The sequence below is a fragment of the Thamnophis sirtalis genome, unplaced genomic scaffold, assembly GCF_051295495.1.
Source record: "Thamnophis sirtalis isolate CommonGarterSnake01/CBP01778 unplaced genomic scaffold, rThaSir2_p1.2 scaffold_12, whole genome shotgun sequence".
Classification (NCBI taxonomy): domain Eukaryota; kingdom Metazoa; phylum Chordata; class Lepidosauria; order Squamata; family Natricidae; genus Thamnophis; species Thamnophis sirtalis.
The window spans coordinates 35,697,601-35,715,987 of NW_028261392.1; the positions used below are offsets into that span (position 1 = coordinate 35,697,601).

Here is an 18,387-nt window from a genome sequence, read left to right on the forward strand (position 1 = left end):
TCGTTAAGGAGGAATGCTCACAGACCCTTCAAAGCACCTTTTCCCCTTCTGAATAGCTGCACATCCCTAGCTGTAAGCCATTCAAAACTTTAAAAATTCAAATTCAAATCCTTTCTTAGGCCCTGGAAATAGATTATTTAATGGTAGCTAATTCAACTAACAAAGAACAAGTGTGATATGATTAAATTAGTTAAACCTATTACAAACTTTGAAACTTTCATTTTGATGAACTGAAGTTTAGAAACTATGTTGAAAAGTAGTCCATCATGCTATGATTGCAGTAAGTGAATGGTTACCAAAGCACCTACAAACAATGTTGCAATATGTCTGCACAGAAGCATCAATTCAAAACTTATAAAAGGCATTCTTAGCCACCACTGTCATAATGGATTTTAAAAAGTAATAATTGGAGACAATGTGGTAGATTTATCAAACTGTCAAAATAATTCAAATTACAAAAGATATTGAAAAAACTGCTTAACTAAATCAAATATTCTATTATAGCAAACAACTTACCTTTTCTGTTGATATGAATTGAGACCAATAGCTGTCTCAGTCTAAAAAAGAATAGAAAAGTTCAATTGTAAAGCATTTTTAAAAGAAATTACTTCTAAATATTCAAATTATTTAGAACTGAATATCCGCTGTCTATCCATTACAGGAAGTCTTCAACTTACAACTGAAATGGAACCTGCCGTTGTTAAACAATGCACGGAAATAATTGCCTCACTTGATGACCGCAATCCATTCTCCATGTTGTAGTTGTTAAGTAAAGCATGTACATTTTTATTGTACTATGTATTATGACAAAATTCCTCATCAAAAGCTATTTATTTATTAGACTTTTTTCCTGCGTTTATTACCTTTAAGTAACTCCAGGCGATGAACATACATAACACTCCTTTCTCCTCTTTTCCTTAAACATCAGTCCTGTGAGGTGGGTTAGGCTGCCAAAGAGTGACTGGCCCAAAGTTACCCAGGCAGCTTTCCTGCTTAAGACAGGATTAGAACTCATAGTCTCCTGGTTTCTAGGCAAGCACATTAACCACTACAAACGGGCCCTTCACCCATTTTAATTTAACTCAGTAGTACTGAGATAAAAATAGAAGTTTTTGCCTAGAAAATAGGAGAAAAAAGAACAATGCTCATCCTACATACAAGGGCATCATAGGAGTATATATTAGGAACAAGTATAGACTAAACTTTATACATAAATTGTTTCACTTTAAAAAAATGATTTTATATTTATTTTTTTAACTTGACATATGATCTACATATAATTTATAATATTGCTTATGCAGTGTTTTGTCAGTTATAGTTTCACTACTTTCTTTTTTATACTGACTTGATTATTTTAACCAAGTATACTTAAAGTTTAATAATCATGTCCTGATTACAAAATGGATATGAAATGTCCATGAAACCTGAGCTCTTGGGCACAAGGAAGAGGATAGAGTAGAAGCCCCTCCCCTGCTGATCCCTGGGGACTGGCTCTATCGCCTCTATCTCTAGGAGATGGCGGATTTCTGCTCTCATGCGCTCCCTCTTTTCTGGGTTCCTGGGGGTAGGGCAGTGAAGAAACTTCCTCTGGGGGAAGGTTAGAAAGTCCAGGACAAGGCCCCTCCGAATGGTGTTGAGGACCCACTTGTCCGATGTTATCTCCTCCCACCTGTCGGCATACAGCCGCAGCCGACCTCCGATGGGAGGATCCCTGCGACCGTCACTTTCCTTTACGAAAAGGTCGGGAGCTACCACTGTTGTTTCCGCCTCCTCAGAATGGCCTCCGAAAGGAAGATGGAATTGGTTGGCACGAGAACCGAAAGAGGATCTGTCTTGATGCCTATCCCCCCCTGCCTGAAAAGCTCTTTTTCGCCCCTGACAGCCCGAAAAGCGAAGGTTTAACCGTCGCTGCTGTTGCTGGGCAGATTGGAGACCGACGTGGCCAGCGGCGAAAAGGCCTGCAGGCTCCCTGAACGTCGTCTGGGGCTTTAGAAGCCTTTGGGCTCTGGTGGGGATAGTCTCCCACTGCCCCTGCTGCCCGCCAGCATCCGCTGGGCGGGGGTCCAGGCCCCTGGAGCGCTTGCGACCAGCTGCTGCAGGGGAAGCCCGGGTGCCCTCTCAATGCGACACAAACCTTCAGAGGATTTAAATTCACCAGAGGATCTAACTTTAAATTCTGACAGTCCTTCCAACGACTGTATAATTCTTCAATCACAGATTATATAAACGTGGTCCAATGTGGGAAACGTCCAGCCTATCTGACCTCAGACTGGAGCACTCCCAAAACAGTCCCAACGGGCGGACTGAGTTTTCAAACTGAGCATGCAGAGGCAAAGGGAGGCGTGGTCAACAGAAAAACATCACTCAGTCCAAGGGCAGATAGGCTGTGTTAACCCAGCATTGGACTCTCCGAGCAGTGCACTGGAGAAATAAGTATTATAATTTTTGATATGACAGTAAAACCCACTGATGGATATGTGTGTGTGTGTGTGTGTGTGTAAAATTAGAAGCAAATTTCTTTCCTTCTTAGCAGAAAGGGGGGAGGAAATTATAAAGGATAGCAGCCCTGAGGGGAAAGAGAACTGATTAAATAAAAATGAGGTAACTGAAAGAGAAAGTAGAGGAAAGTGCTTGTCAGGAATTATAAAAAGAGTTAATATTTTACTAGGGTGGGTCTGACATATCTTCAATATTAGAGTTACAGTAGTGAGGTTGAACCTTTTGGCAATATTTGAATAAGGTTATGCTATTTGAAAGTTGTAAGAGATAAGAAGAAAGAAGGAAGCCATTTAAATTGTTTTTACCCTACTGAAAGTGAAGACTAAAAAAACTCTGCAGATGCATGGACAGAAACTCAATCACTGGATTCCCTAGTATTTTTTCTAGAATCCTCACTCAAGGTCAGAAGGAAACAAACTTTCCCTTTCAATATCTGCCAGTATTCTGAGAAAGTAAGACAACCAACCTTTTTTCAAAGGTCATGCTTTACAGAAATAAAACACCTTTCCATTGAATAAATATGGTGTTAAATAATTTTGCTGTTCTATCATATAAAAAATTCTTTTTTGAGTAGAGGTAATCGAGTTATGACAGGTCACTTAGCAACCGTTCGAAATTATAATATAACCCACTCACTCCCAACTACTTAAGACCTAGTCCTACAAATGGAGGCCTGGATGAGATCTGTGGCAAAAGGCTTTGCAAACAGAGGAAAGGCCTCAAACAATGAAGCCTTTCCTCCATTTGCAAAGCATTTTGCTGTTGTTGGAAAAAGCCTTTGCTGCCAAGAGCAAAAGCTGGGAGGGGAGCACGCATCCCTCCGGGCCTCCATTCTTGGTGGCAAAGGCTTTGAGGAAAGTCCTTTGCCACTGTGTAAATGGAGACCCGGAGGGATGTGTGTACGCTCCCAGTCTACATTCTCAGGGATGCTGCATTGGTTGTACGTGTTAAAAACAGTCATAAGTCACTTTTTTCAGTGCCGTTGTAACTTTGAGCAGTCACTAAATTAACTCGAGGACTACCTGTATGCTGTGAGACACATTCCCCTTCTCCCCCCATGCTGACTCAAGCCTCCTTCATCCATCATAATGCTAGTTTTCTGACAGGAGAAAAGACATAGTTAGCAGCGTGAAACGGAAAGTGGAAAACAGCCTCCAAAAAATGGTAAATGAAGAATGAAGACGCTCAAGGAGAAACAAGTATAACACGGCTATATAAAGTCTTGCCAAAAATGCGCTCATTAAATATAAAAAAGAATCATCCCCTTTTCATGAGGGCAAAATAATTTTAAAAACTATTTTGAAATCAAATGCAGGTGGTCCTCAACTTATGACCAAAATTGAGTCCAACATTTCTGTTGCGAAGTAAAAAATTTGTTAAGTGAGTTTTGCATATTTTATGTCTTTTCTTGCCACTGTTAAGTGAATCACTATAGTTCTTAAATTAGTAAAATGGTTAAGTGAAACTTCTCCATAGACTTCAGAAGGTCACGTAACCCTAGGATATTGCATCCGTCATAAAAATGAGTCATTTGCCAAGCAAATGATCATGTGAGCATGAGAATGCTGCAACGGTTGTGAAAAATGGTCATAACTCATTTTTTTCAGTGCCATTATAACTTCAAACAATCACTAAATGAGTTGTGGTAAGTCAGGGTTGTCAAACTCGATTTCATTAAGGGCTGCATTTGCGTTGTCTTTGATCTTGGGGGGCGGGGTGGGCATGGCCAGCTGACATCACTCATGTCGGGGGTGCCTTTGGTGGCCTGAGCACTCTGCCAGTGAAAACTGACTCCCCAGCTCCATTTCCAGTTGTGACGTCCTCCTATAACCCTCTGCCAGTGAAAATAGAGCCCGGGAGGGCCGCACACAGTCCTTGTGAACTATGTTTTCAGCTGCAATGGCCTCCATTTTCACTGGCAGAGGCACAATGGGCTGGTCCTTTGCTGTTTCCAGGACAGCCCCATGGGCCACATCTAAGCACCCTGCAGGCTGGATCTGCCCCTCGGACTTTGACACCCCTGTTGTAATTAAACGACTACCTGTAAATTATTTTATAATAGCATCATTTGAAATGTGTAGTGAAATACAAATTTTTAAAACAATTCTCTCTCAAAACAAACTAACAAATATCAGGTAACTTCACATAATTTGCTATGGTTTGTTTTAACCATGGTTAGCTGAGTAATAAGTCAAAATAAACAAGCTATATGTTCAATTCAGCACTGTAACTAATTAAAAAGATATTTCATAAAATCATTTTGGAATTGGGGAGTTCACCAAAAATGCAGCTAGTCACTTAAAATTTTATCTTGACATCAAAAAAGACACCTGCTGAAATGTGCTTATTGGCAAAATAACACAGCAGACTTGCAAGAGACCATTTGAAAAGGAAATCAAGTCTGACCAGTTGTTCCACCATTGTTTTTTATTTATTAAAGAAAATAATGTAAGTAGTAAAGCAGACTATTTGAAGAAATGTTACTATATAATTCTATTTAATAATAAATATTTACCTGTAATAAGCCTCCTTCATCAAAGCGTAAGACTTCTATTATGCTATCTGATTGGATAAAAGCTGTAAGAAAAAGAAACAAAAAATTCATTCAAGTGAACTTTGTAATCTATTTATTTTACCTTATTTAAAACTTGCTCAATTCTAATCAATTGTGGGTGCAGTACAACAAAGGCAAAACAAAAATGGAACTATTGTAACCAGCCTTCCTGTGGGTAGCAACCTCTCTGCCTGAATATCGGGGCTGGCAGTGGAGTTCCCCAGGGTTATTGTTCTGGGAGAGTTTAATCAACCACTTCTGAGTTTGATCTCAGAAGTGGCCCAGGTGTTCATGACTATCGTGGCAGCCATGGGCCTATCTCAGATCCTCTCATATCCGATTCAGGATAGTCACCACAGACCAAATATAATTTTCATATCGGAGCAATGGCAACATGAGCTGGGGTGTGCGTGAAACCTGTTGGCTTCTCCCTTGTTCTGTTCAGATCACGCCTTGGTGTCCCTGAGAATCCCTTATGCTGCCTCCCTCCTGGACCCATATGAGTGATCTGTCCCCAGCAAATGATGAACCCAAATGCGTTCCAGGAGGGACTGGGGAATATCCCAGGGCTTCACTGCACAGTCCTGCCAAAGCTCTGATAAAGTCCTGGAATCAAAGAGCATCTGAGGCTTTGAACAGGATTGCGCCTGTGCGATCTCTCTTGACTATTCACACCCACCATACTCTATGGTTTATAGAGGAGCTGTGGGTCTTGAAAAGGGTTAAGACACGCCTAGATAAGAGATAGCTCTGACTGGAAATGACTTTTAAGGCATATTTTGTTGCAGTAAGAGTGACAAGGCATCATTATTTCTCTACCCATTGCAATCACAGAATGTTGCCTTGTTCAGGATTACCTAGTCCTTCCTGGGACAGGGGGGCCGAGATGATCATCTTCAGGGTTGCACAGAGGAATTTCTTTAACACTTGACAGAGTTGTTCAGATTCATTCCCAGTTGGAACCTATGCGTGACGTTCCTATATGTGATATGCCTGGTAATAGGCCTTACCCAGTTATATGGGAACAGTTCGATTTTGATAAAGTGAACAGGATCCTCGATGCTGTCAGTGCCTCAACCTGTCAATTAGATCTTTAGCCCTCCTCATTGAAGGAAGGGACATTCATTGCACTGCACCTCATTGAAGAAAGGGGCATTCACTGCAGGAAGGGACATTCCTGTGGTCTTTTAAGGAGGCCCTGGTTTTTCCCCTCCTAGAAACCCCAGCTCTTCACCCCATTTGTCTGGACAATTGTTGTCTAGTTTCCAACCTTCCCGTTTGAAGGAATATGATAGAGAAGATGGTTGCTTGGCAGTTTCGAGGAAGAAATTGATTATTTGGACCCCTTCCTGTCAGGGTTCAGTATTCGGAAGCTACAACTAGCACATAAGGCAGTTCTTGGGGCCCCTAGTTTGGCCCATGTTACACCACTGTTCTGCCAGTTGCATTGGCTACTATTTGTTTCCAGCTACAATTCAAGCCATGGGACCAAGTTAGCTGAAGAACCATCTCACCTCATTGGGATTGGCCAACCTGTGTCAGTAGAGGGAGCTTGCTGCAGACTACATCAGTCAAGAATTTTCCGCTTTTCAGGAAGAGACTTCTCTGTCACCTCATCAGGTATCCTTTGTGTTCCTCTTCTCTCCATCTTTTACCGGTATTATTTATTGTTTTTTTGTTTTATTATTTCAATGTGTACTAGTTTTAATGTTTGTAAGCTGCCCAGATTCGTCTCTTACGAGATTGATGGCACAAATTTAATGAAGTAGTAAATTACCATATTTTTTGGGCTATAAGATGATCCGGTCTGTAAGACTCACCTAACTTTTGGGGAGGAAAACAAGAAAAAAAATTCTGCCTCTCAGCAATTTGCCTCTTTGCAGCAAACAGCCTGATCAGCTTCAGCATAGTCTGAATTAGCATGAGCAGCTGATTGGCAGTTGGAGCTGTTCCAGGCTGCGGGGATTGCTACCGCACATAGCTGCTGCCTCCATGCCCCTCGTTTTCGGCCTCCAAGTGCCCCATTTTTGGTCTGTTCCATGTGGCAGGGATTGCCGCTGGCACCTATTCCCGCTGCCTGGAACAGGCCGAAAATGGGGTGCACAGAGGCAGAAAATGGAATGCGCGAAAGCCAAAAACAGGGCACGTAGAGGCCAAAAATGGGGCCCACGGAGATGGTGACTATGAGTGGTGGCAATCTCCAGAGCCTGGAAAAGCTGATCAGCACTGTTCCGGGAGGTTCATCTAACCACCAATCAGCTGTTCATGCTAAATTAGGCTGTGATGAAGCTGACCAGGCTGTTTGCTGCAAAGAGGCAAATTGCTGGGGGGCAGAGGCCAGTGTGTGGGTGGGGCTTTGGCAACATTAGTTCTATAAGACGCACAGACATTTCCGTCCACTTTTGCAGGGAGGGGAAGAAGTGTGTCTTATACACCAAAAAATACAGTGACAATATGACAATTAAAAAAAACTAGAAACCCATCAGTAAACTTCATAAATCCGTAAATCTAAGGGCTGAACAAATGCTCAAACCAATTATTTTTCTTGTTTAAGAAATGCCAGCAGATTTGGGGTTTTGTGTTCTACTGGGAGAAGGGTATTCCATAAAGTGGGAGATGCCACTGAGAAGGCTTGCACCTGATAATACATATCATATAGAGGAGGGACCTGAAATATATCCTCTCTTAATGACTTAATCAGACAGTCAAGTTTAATTCTGCCAAGGCATTTCCTGATAAATCCTGATGCTGCACCAGAAATGCCTTTGAAGGTAATAACCTGTACTTTGTTTTAAGCCTAGAAACTACTGGCAACTAATGCAGCAATTTCAAAATAGGTATTATTCCTGCCTGTCCAGCTTATCTAGTTAGCAATCTAGTCACTGCATTTTACACCAGCTGCAATCCTCAATATCTCCAAAGGTAGCCCCTTTGAGCATGTTATAACAATCCAACCAAGTGGTGATTAAAGCATTAGTTACTATCATCAAGGCATTTTAGTTAAAGTAGGCCATGGCTTCCATTTGCTGTTTAAGCAGATCAGCTTGTCCTAAGAGATCTGCCCAAACAATCATCCATTCAAGTTCTACCAAACTATTCTTAAAATCACAAATATTCAAGTCTTAAAACCCTCTGGCTAGTGCCAGTATTTTATTCTGTTGCTCATCATTAATTTGTTTTTTTGTCAAACTTGCGGCCCATGGGCCAGGTGCATCACATGCTGGCCCTGCCCCCGCCTGGTTTAGCGAAGGGGGAGAAGTCCCTATATGTCACGTGCCGCCGTGAATTCTTTCTCAGGCAATGCAAAAAACTTCAGTATAATAGCTAGATACAGTATTCACAGCGAGACAAGTCCTCAACCAACCAAAAGACATATTTGAATGTATCTATGAGCCAGTTCCCAGCTGTTAAATAACAATGAAAGAAACACATAAAGGTACTGGGATAAGATGAAGAATCTACAGTAATTGCATTACATTGCTTTTGCTATATTTCTTCCTTATGTAAATTAGCATGGACATATCAGTTTTCCCATTTTTCTGTTATCTTATTAACAATTCATAGAGAAATGGATTTTAAAAAACAATTATATCAATATGCATGAGTAACATAGGTTTTGTATTAATATACTTAGATAAAATAAAAAACAATATTGTATATTATTTCATCTATAATTTAAAAACAATGAATTGTTTAAAAGACAAAATTTGTATACAGTCCTTGAATATAGATATGATTTAAATTTTTAATAGTGGTTTAAAAGGAGCCAGAAATAAATTTCAGGGATGTATAACAAAATAAGTTTTATTTATTTATATCTAATATTTAATATTTTTGTAAACAAAGTGGGATATAAATCGTGAAGCATACCAAATACTCCTTTCTCTTCTTATTTTCCCCAACCCCATGTAAGGTGGGTTGGACTGAGAGGGAATGACTGGCCCAAAGTCACTCAGCTGGCTTTCATGCCTAAGGCAGGACTAGAAATCACAGTCACCTGGTTTCTATTCTGATGCCTTAACTATTAGACCAGTTATAAAAGAAACAGTAGTTATACTATAATACCATACCCAGCAATGACAATAAAACACTAACAGTTTGATAAGAAAGATCTACTACAAAACTATAGACAATCATCAAGTACATACCGTATTTTTCAGACTATAAGATGCACCGGAATATAACAGGCACCAAAATTTTGAAGAGGTAAATAAAAAAAACGTTTTTGCCCTCCCCGGCCCCCAGGAACACTCTGCAGGCCTCCCAAACTCTCTGCATGTATTGTTTTTTGTGAAAAATGGGGCATGCAGAGAGTTAGGAGGCTTGCAAAGTGCTCCTGGGGGCTGGGAAGGGCCAAAACGCAACACATGGAGGGTTTGGGAGGCAAACAATGGGGCATGCAGAATATTTGGGAGGCCTGTAGAATGCTCCTGGGGGCTGGGGAGGACAAAAACACCGTTTTTGTGAAAAAATGGGCCCATTTTCACATGTTTTTGCCCTCCCCAGCCCCCAGGAGCACTTTGCAGGCCTCCCAAACCCTCTGCACATCCATTTTTGCAAAAAATGGGATGCGTGGAGCAGGGTTTCAGAAGGACAAAAATGGCTGTATTCAGTGTATAAGACGCAGCCAGATTTTCACCCTTTTGGGGGGGGGGAGGTGCATCTTATGCCCTGAAAAATACAGTATGCTGAATGAGCAGTATTATTGAAAAGATAAAATAGGAAAGAGAGAGGAAACATGAACAAATTAACATGCAGTCTAAAGTGGAATTCTATCCTGATCTGTTTTCAGTTTCATAATCACAGTTTAAAATACAATTATATCCCAAATGACATCTGAATCTGTATCATGAGTTAAATTATGGCAAGCCTGAGAGTGGACCACAGGCATAAATTAATAGAATATTAATAATTAGAAGTGACCATTTAGGAGCTCACCTAGCTCTTCAATTCAGGAATCCAAAGTATTTCCTCTCTTCACCCACCCACCCACTAACACAGAGTTTTTCAAACTTTTTCAAGTTTTACAATGTTGGGTTGTTTTTTTTTAAAGAAATCCTGGACCACTTATTAAATGATAAAGATAATGAAGAAAATTGAGTTAATACTATCTTTCTAAGAAGTCCGATCAGGTTCTTGTGAAACCCTAGGATTTTGACATTGCCCAAAATGAGGTCAAGATTGTATTCCATTCTGGGCATAGACATCTAAAAAAAAATCTTCAACACACCAAAGCTTGTTCAGATGGCCTCCAAGATTATCAAGGGACTGGAAACTAAAGGAACTCTGAGGAACAGTTAAATAAACTGAGTATAGGCAACTACGGTGGTAGTAGTGAATTCTTCCAACATAGGAACAATATGGCATCTCCAAGAAATGACACTTGCCTTCTATCACTGCATTCTGGACCAACTGCAATTTTTGGGCAATCTTTGAAAACTGTTGCATGAAATATACATTGCAGTAGTCTAGCCTTAAGGTTACCAACACATGTATCATTGAATCAGTTTTGTTTCCTCCAAGTGCAATACAACCTGTTATTCAGATAAAGCAGATAAATGTCCATCCTGCCACTATTGTCTTAATGTTGTTAGCAGTTTAATCAAGAAAGTTAAATGCAATCTTCAAAGTATGTTTTAGTCTGAAACAATGATGAGATTTCAGGCTGAATAGTTGTGATCTAGTTTTTTTTTTCCTTGTCTTGCCAGCAGTTGTGGCTGAGATTTTCAGAGGTACAGGAAGTTGCTTTGTGCTGCATCTCATCAGGTCACAGGCAATATAAGTATACCTTTCAATTTGTCTATCTACATTAAAAGAAGGGGCGCAATGGCTCACCAGTTAAAGATGCCTATGTCAGCATTCCAAATACCATGCAGAATTAAATCAGAGTCAAAGGCAAAACTATCCTTAAAATTCCAATTTAATAAGACAGGCATGTTGGCATCGTGCTATGGAATTCCAATACTGGAAATGACATCAGAATTCCACCCAGTAAAAAGTTCATGATCTTGTCCCCACACCCACAATCCATTACATGGTCCAATCTTCTTCTTCCATGCTGGCGTCTCCACCCAGCTGCTTCCGGTCAGGTATGATTGTGTGGAGACAAAGGATGACCCTGGCTTCTAGTAAAGAATGAAAATAATACATTCCACAATCCTACTCCTTCTATTCCCCCCTCCCATCGACTATAGTAAAGAAACAGCATAATGAAATAAGAGAAAGTGTGGCAGGCCAAAATTCTAAAAGGAATATAATTGCAGGCCTGACAGCCTAGCTTGGCTAGCTGAAAAGCTGACAGCCTGGATCTGAGACCCAAGTGGCATGCAATGGGATGAGCTCTCATTCCTGCCCCAGCTCCTGTCCACTTAGCAGTTCGAAAGCATGCAAACACGAATAGATTAATGGGTACCACTTTGATAACAGCATTCCATGCAACTTTGATGTATAGCCACGCTGGTCAAATGACCACAGAAAATGTCTTCAGACAATGCTGGCTCTCTTGGCGGAGATGACGACCATACTTTAGAGCCAGACTAGACTGGGCAGGGAATCCTTTACCTTTATTGGAAAAGAATTCAAATTCAAGATATATAATTCTAAATACGTTTTCCCCTTTTTACTAAAACTTGTATGTAAAATTTGATTTAAAAATCTAAATCAACGTGCAAGTAATTGTCTAATTGTATCTACATTTATCAATATCAAACATTATAACTCAAAATTAAAAGTAATGAATTTCCAAGTCACAAGACCAAAATAGATTCTGATAAGCAAACAATCCAGTTAAAGTCTGATAGCTTGAAAAAGTATACCAGCATAAGAATATCTTCTGTATCTTTTTTAAAGAAATAAGACAACTGATGGAAATGCCTTATAAATTTCATTAAAGAATGCAGAGTAGAGGATCCAAAATGCCTTAAATAAAAAGCTTGCTTTCTATATCAGAAGTTACTGGAAGCATAGACCTATTCAAATGGATATGCAGAAGTAGAAATATTTGTTCTCAGTAGCTATGAAATATCAAATATCATGTCAAGACTTCTGAACAATGATATGCCAGCTTTTGATACAAGTATCAATTTCAAATAGTATGCCTGGAAACTACTATAAACTACTAGAGACATTTTCATAACTTAATCTTGTACACCAACATGCCAATTTCCACTTGCAGTCACTCATACTTAGTCATCTCATTGGTCTGCTACAATAATCTCTATATAGGATTGCCCAGAAAACTATCTAGAAGCTACAATTAATTAAAATAAAAGCTTCCTATAGGCTTTTGGGTGGGATTTAAGAAGCTGGTTATCACCCTTAAGACACCACTTTCTCCCAATGGCATCTACTCATTCCAATGCTCCCATATGGTGGGCACACTTTGAAGTAGGTACATTCTTAAAATAATGTCATCCGATGAGACCTAAGGGGGATATCATTCCCAGGGCAGTACTTGCCCTCTAGAGTTATTTCCACTCAACCCTATGGTGGGCCACAGTTCTTTAGGCCTTTACAAAGGCAGTGAAAACCTGATCTTTCCTTGAGCATTTGGGTAAGATTGATTAGAGTTCTTATAAAGAAAGAAGGCAATAAATCCAAGTTCCTGGCTGCCAGTTGTTTATATCTGATTGTATATATTATTTTGTATTTTATATTTGTTTTTTATTGTATGCATCCCAAAATTTCATGTTTGAATTGGGCACAAATATAAATGCTTTACATAAACAAACAAACAAACAAACAAACCAGAAGGCAGAAGGGAGGAAATTAACAATGAGTTAACTGCTGACTTTGCAAGTTCCAGGCAACGCATGAAGGCAACGTGAGGGCACATTATTAAGACAGAATGAAGTAGCAACTTATTCAAACAGAATCTACACAAGCCATTCACAAGCCAAGAACCAGTCTGCAAAATCAGCTAGAGTCAGAAAGCAGAAATATAATGGACATTTTATTTTCTGACAATTTTTAATCAGTAGTCAATACAAGTTCTAGTTCCTTAATCAAAGTTTCCCTGATTAAATTAATATTTAGACTATTCATTAGATTTTTAAATATTTTATCTTGATTCATCTTCATAATGTGATTAAACATTGTTATCAAATACATTAGAACATTAGAAAAATGTTCACATGTAGCAATTTGTTTCATATGCTCCTTCTCCAAGAATACCTGCTGTGATTACTTTCTGTGGCTAAAACTCCTGGCTTAAAGCCACTTCTCTGGTTGCTGCAAAAAATCAGCTGACAAACAAACAACCCACTGATAACAGGGCCAAAACTCCCCCCCCCCGGTTGTGATAAAGCCTTAAATAATGATTTATATTTTATACATAAGCAGCAGCAAAATATAAGCATTAAAACAAATTAGAAGTTCCAACTTACAAATGTCCAAACATGTTAATATACGTTTGTGGAATGGAAACTTGAGGGGACATTTCCCTCATTTCATGTTCCTCTTGGATTGGCATCAACCACTAGAGCCAAGACCAAGTGTAAATGATAAGACTCTTTCTATACCTTCTAGTCTAGAAATTTCTTCATAACCTGAATACATGCTTCTTTACAATAACCAGGTATCACTTCCACCCATCATAAACCTAGCAGCAAAGGTAGTAAGTATTACACTATTTATACTTTCACAAATATCTCCATTGGGGGGACAGGAAGGAAAGCTATAGGTAAAGGAAGCTTAGGGTGGCCTGAAGAAATAGTTTAGAATAAAATAATTTTAAACAAGCAAGCCAAGTCTAACGTTGGCTGTAAATGGTGCAATAACTGTTTCAGCTTTTAGAATTTAGTCGAGAGGCTAAAGAGCAAGTCGTCTTCCATTCCGATCGCCGGTATAAAACACAAGAGAATAATAAAATAAAATAAAGCAACTTCATTTTTTTATTGTCAAACAAGCATAGCTTCAGCTACTACGGCCCGGCTACAAAGTGGGGAAAGTCAAAGCCCAGGGGAGGCAGGTCCCAAGCCGGGTGGAGCAACTAACAGGGCCGGGCAGTGAGTTGGCAGCCCGGGCTGGGAGGGGACGAGACAGAATTACAGCAGCACCAAGAAAGAAGAAGAAAATGAAATAAATTATTTCCGAGAAGAAATCGTTAAGGGGCCTTCGAGAAGGGTGAAAAGCAGAGGCAAGCGGTTTAGGGAACGGCGGCACCCAAGATGCAGAAACTTTGGGAGGGTAGAAACAGTATTGGTTGTATTCGTGCTAACTAACAACACTGACGCGATGTTACGGAAATCATTGGGGATCACCCGCAGATAACAACTGCACAGGACCATCCAACAAGAGGGACGGCCAGGCAATAAAAAGGAAGAAACCCGCTGAAATCCTGGATGTTTAACTACCTGGGGAAGGAGGAGGGAGAGAGGCTCCGAAGGCATCGCCCGCGTCCCTCGGATCCCCCCACCACACCCCACCGGGCCGCTCTAGCTAAGGGGACGATGCTCGGTTAACAAACGCCCCCGAAGGAGGTATATCCATAGGCAGCTTCTTCCTCACCTTCTTTGTCGGCCCGGGCCGCGTTGAGAAGCAGCGCGACCAATAACCGCAGCGCTACTCCTAGCCAGGGGACCGCCGTCGTCGACGCTAGGCTCTCGGTCGCCACGGGAAGAGAGGAGGACCCGGCGGAGCGCGGAGTCGCTTCCCATTTCAGCCTTGGTACCGCCGTCGTTGCCGTCGCCGCCATCACGCTCTTGCCGCCTCAGCGCCTGAGAATTCCGCGTCTGTCTGCGGGCCCCTCTTTGGCCCGTAGGGTGCGCGAGGCGGTTCTTTGCCGCGTCTCTCGCTCGCTCGCTCACTCCTCCCTCTGTCGTTGGGCGCGTGCCGGAGGCAGCCGCGGCCCGGGCGCGAGCATTCGGCGCGCGCACATGACACACGCGGACACACCCTCGGCTCCGCGCGCATCAATAAGCAAGGAGGGCCGGAGGCCGTGCTTCGAGGTCGGCTCCGCCCCTCCGGTGACGCACCCAAAAATAAAAAAATAAAAATGGGAACGGAAGAGTAGCCATCTTGGATAAGGGCAAGGGACTAAGCCATACGGTATTTTACAAAGAACTTCACAGGGAAGGGACGGGCTGGGACCATTCCATCATCTTTAGTAAGGGCAGGTGGCTGCAAGCGGATGCCTCTGAAACCATTTTTTTTTTAAAAAGGACGCGCTCCGGAAGTAAATTTCCCTCATGTTTTGTAAGAGCATGGCTATTCTATTTAAAGATAGCGTTTCCAGTTGATTAAGCTTCTTAAAAACATATCTGCCTGTAACATTCTTTTCAAATTCTTATAAAGTGCGCGATATTTGCAAGCATGGAAGTTCAGAAGTTCAGTCAACTCCCAAAATGGGAGTTTTGGGGTCTTTATTTACACGCCATGGAATCAACCAGCAATCATCACGATACTTCTGTAATAACTTCGGTCCAGCCGTCCTATCCATCGTGCCGGTCATAGTCGCTTTATTTCTAATCCAGATGCTCACTTTTCACTCCTTGTGCATTTGGGTTAATACTTGAACTTTCCCCTACGCCCCATCTCCCGCACTGATTCCTTTTCTGCACAGAGGAATCGCTCGTCTCGAAAGGAAAAGCATACACACACACACACAGTTGTACAGCATGTCACTCGTCCTTGAATTGGATTGATTTACAACTGCCGTTGTCCTCATTCTGGATAATAGACTGGTTGGGAAGGCTGCTGAATATATGTATTTAGGAAAATAAGTACAAGAAATTCACCGGAATTACCGTATCTTTCATGACTTTGTTTCAGAATAAATTGTAAGACCCGCATAAAAGTAAAGGGATTTCCACAAATTAAGGCATAAACTTTAGACCCTTTAAAAGATCTTAAAATCCATAATGGCTGAGTTTAGAGGACCACTAAACCAAAATCAAACAAGGTATTTTGTGTGCCATGCATGTGGGTGGTGATGCACATTATTAAAGTAGGACGTAAAGTGAGATTTGGACATTAAGTGTTAAACCTACTGGGTCAGGCTGGACAGCCTCTCAGGGCCCCTTTACTTCTATATTAAAAGCCATGTAGACAGAGTTGGAGCTTGCAAAAGAACAGGAAGCAAGTGCCTAACCACAAGATGTTCTAGCTAGCCAACGTCCTTATGTCAAAACCTATGTCAAAAGTCCAAACCACAAAGTTCAATTAAAGTTCATTAATGACACTACTCCATACCTGTAACAAAAGGAGGACCCCATCTCCTTATAAGGCTTTCTCCTCAAGGTAACCACTAAGAAATGAGTTAAGTGTTTCCGTGTTACGCTGCCTTTGAGAATGTATAAGAATGTGTGCTTCGATAATGAAGGTTGTTCAGAGCTTGCAATACTAGCCATGGGTTAGCTTTCTGAACCTGGCAGACAAATAAACTTTTCCTGTATCCTGAGAAGTCTAAAGCCTGTCATTTTCTGCAACATTATGCAACAGTATGCAGAAATGTAACTTACATCCTGAATGGAAATTGATGAGGAGAAATTGGAATAGATATTGGAAGAACATTAAATCACATATAATACGCTATAAGAAGTTAGCACCCACTCGTCTCCTAGAAGAATGAAATATCCTAGGAAATATTGAAAAGGCAGAATATTATATTTCCCTAGATCAGAAATGGAGAAACGTATTTTTAGGCAGAAAATAACTCTTAATAGCCCCCACTTTCTTAATGAGAGCCCCACCCCAAAGAATGAAATATTTGGAGGAATATTAAAAAGGCAGGATAGAATATTTCCCTTAAAGGAGAAATGAAAAAAACTTCCCAGGCAAAAACTAGCTCCAGTTTCCCTGCCCCAAGCAGCATTTGGGGAGGCCAGCTTATTGAAATGCAGATTTGGTAATCCATTTAGAAAGACTGGGTCAGGCAGAAACTTCAGATAAACAAAACAATAACACAATCAAGCCATTTTTTTATGGTGCTACAGGTATCACCACAGGAGGGATCATGGCAGGAGGTAAGCTGTCTCAAAATAAACCTTTTGTAATTGACTGATAGTGAAGGTCTTCCAGATGTTTTTGGATTGCACCCAAGGCACATTGCTTTTATTATTACTGTTACTGGTATTATATTTTATGCTTGTTTGTACATCTGTGTGTATAGCAACTGGTTGGATAACATGATGTAAGAATATACCTTTGTCATGGGAGATTAAGTTCAAATTGTGGCTGATACTTACTATTAACAAGGTCCACATCAAATGTTGGGCAATCAGAACAATCTGATGATAAGTAAGCTATTGAAACAAATCATACATGAATGAGAGGAGAGGAGATTACTTACTGAGAGGGGATGTATGAAACATGAGGGAACTACGAATGGACAGAAGAACTACATTCACACTGACTGAGAAACAGCTAGTTACCCAACACTTCAACATAATGAAGAGGAAGATGCTCTCACAACTTGAGATAAACCAATTACACAGTACATTCTGGACTCAAGAAGACCCAGAAAAACAACTGGATGTGCAGCCAACACCTGAGAATGGAATGTCTCTGCCACCTCCTCCATTACAGAGCCCAGCAGCTGATGTGAGGTATAAGATCATGGATAAACTAGCTACCTCAAGACCAATTACCAAGCTCAGTGGACAAATATCAGATTGCATGCTAGGAGATGCCAATAGAGCCTTCACGACAATCCCTAATAAGCACCATAACTCAAACGGTTATAGGTGCAATGGTTATAAGTGTGAAAAATGATCATGTCACTTTTTTTCAGTGTCGTTGAATGGTCAATAAATGAATGGTTGTAAGTCAAGGAATATCTTAACTCCCCCATCCCCCCCAACTATTCCAGTGTAGATTTTCCCTCATGCTATTTGCATTAAAAAGAAGAAAAGCTACAAATTGTATGTGAAAACATACATTATCTGGCATTTTACTATAATTTTTAAGTATGTCTTGGGCAAGTTATTTTTTTAATGGAAATCAAGAACAGTTCACTTCTGACAGTTCTTCATCAGAGCATCTGAATCATTATACAAGTAACAACAGTCTGCTGTAGAGGGCTATGGGAGAAGAACATAAAAGCAGATCGAGATCTCTTAATGGGACCAAACCCTGTGTATGAGTAAGCCCAAACTGCTCTGAGCAAAATGTCTAAGGGAAGGGCACTTACGGTACTATTGCATGCTTTATAATGCTGATGAGGAACTTTTCAGTGCATTGCACCTTAAAATTAAAAGCAATCTTGCCCAAATTGATCTATGGTGAAAAGAAAGTCCACAATTGGGCAATACTTAAACAGAACCAGTCAAAGTAACTCACACACAAAAATATGAGCTTTCAGAATGTATTTTTCTGTCAAGTAAGATTTTAGAACC

General features: G+C 40.7%; 1 protein-coding gene across 1 annotated transcript in view; it reads right to left on the bottom strand.

Annotated features, from left to right (window-relative positions):
- The window catches only part of TMEM131 (transmembrane protein 131), a 91,355-nt gene extending 76,500 nt beyond the window's left edge, over positions 1–14,855 (bottom strand). The window contains exons 1-3 of the mRNA XM_087726333.1: positions 14,561–14,855; positions 5,015–5,076; positions 517–557 (exon numbers count right to left, since the gene is read on the bottom strand). Coding sequence (XP_087582459.1) covers positions 517–557; positions 5,015–5,076; positions 14,561–14,747 — 290 coding nt within the window. The 5' untranslated portion in view covers positions 14,748–14,855. The remainder of the gene's footprint in view (positions 1–516; positions 558–5,014; positions 5,077–14,560) is intronic.
- Between the last annotated feature and the right edge of the window lie 3,532 nt (positions 14,856–18,387).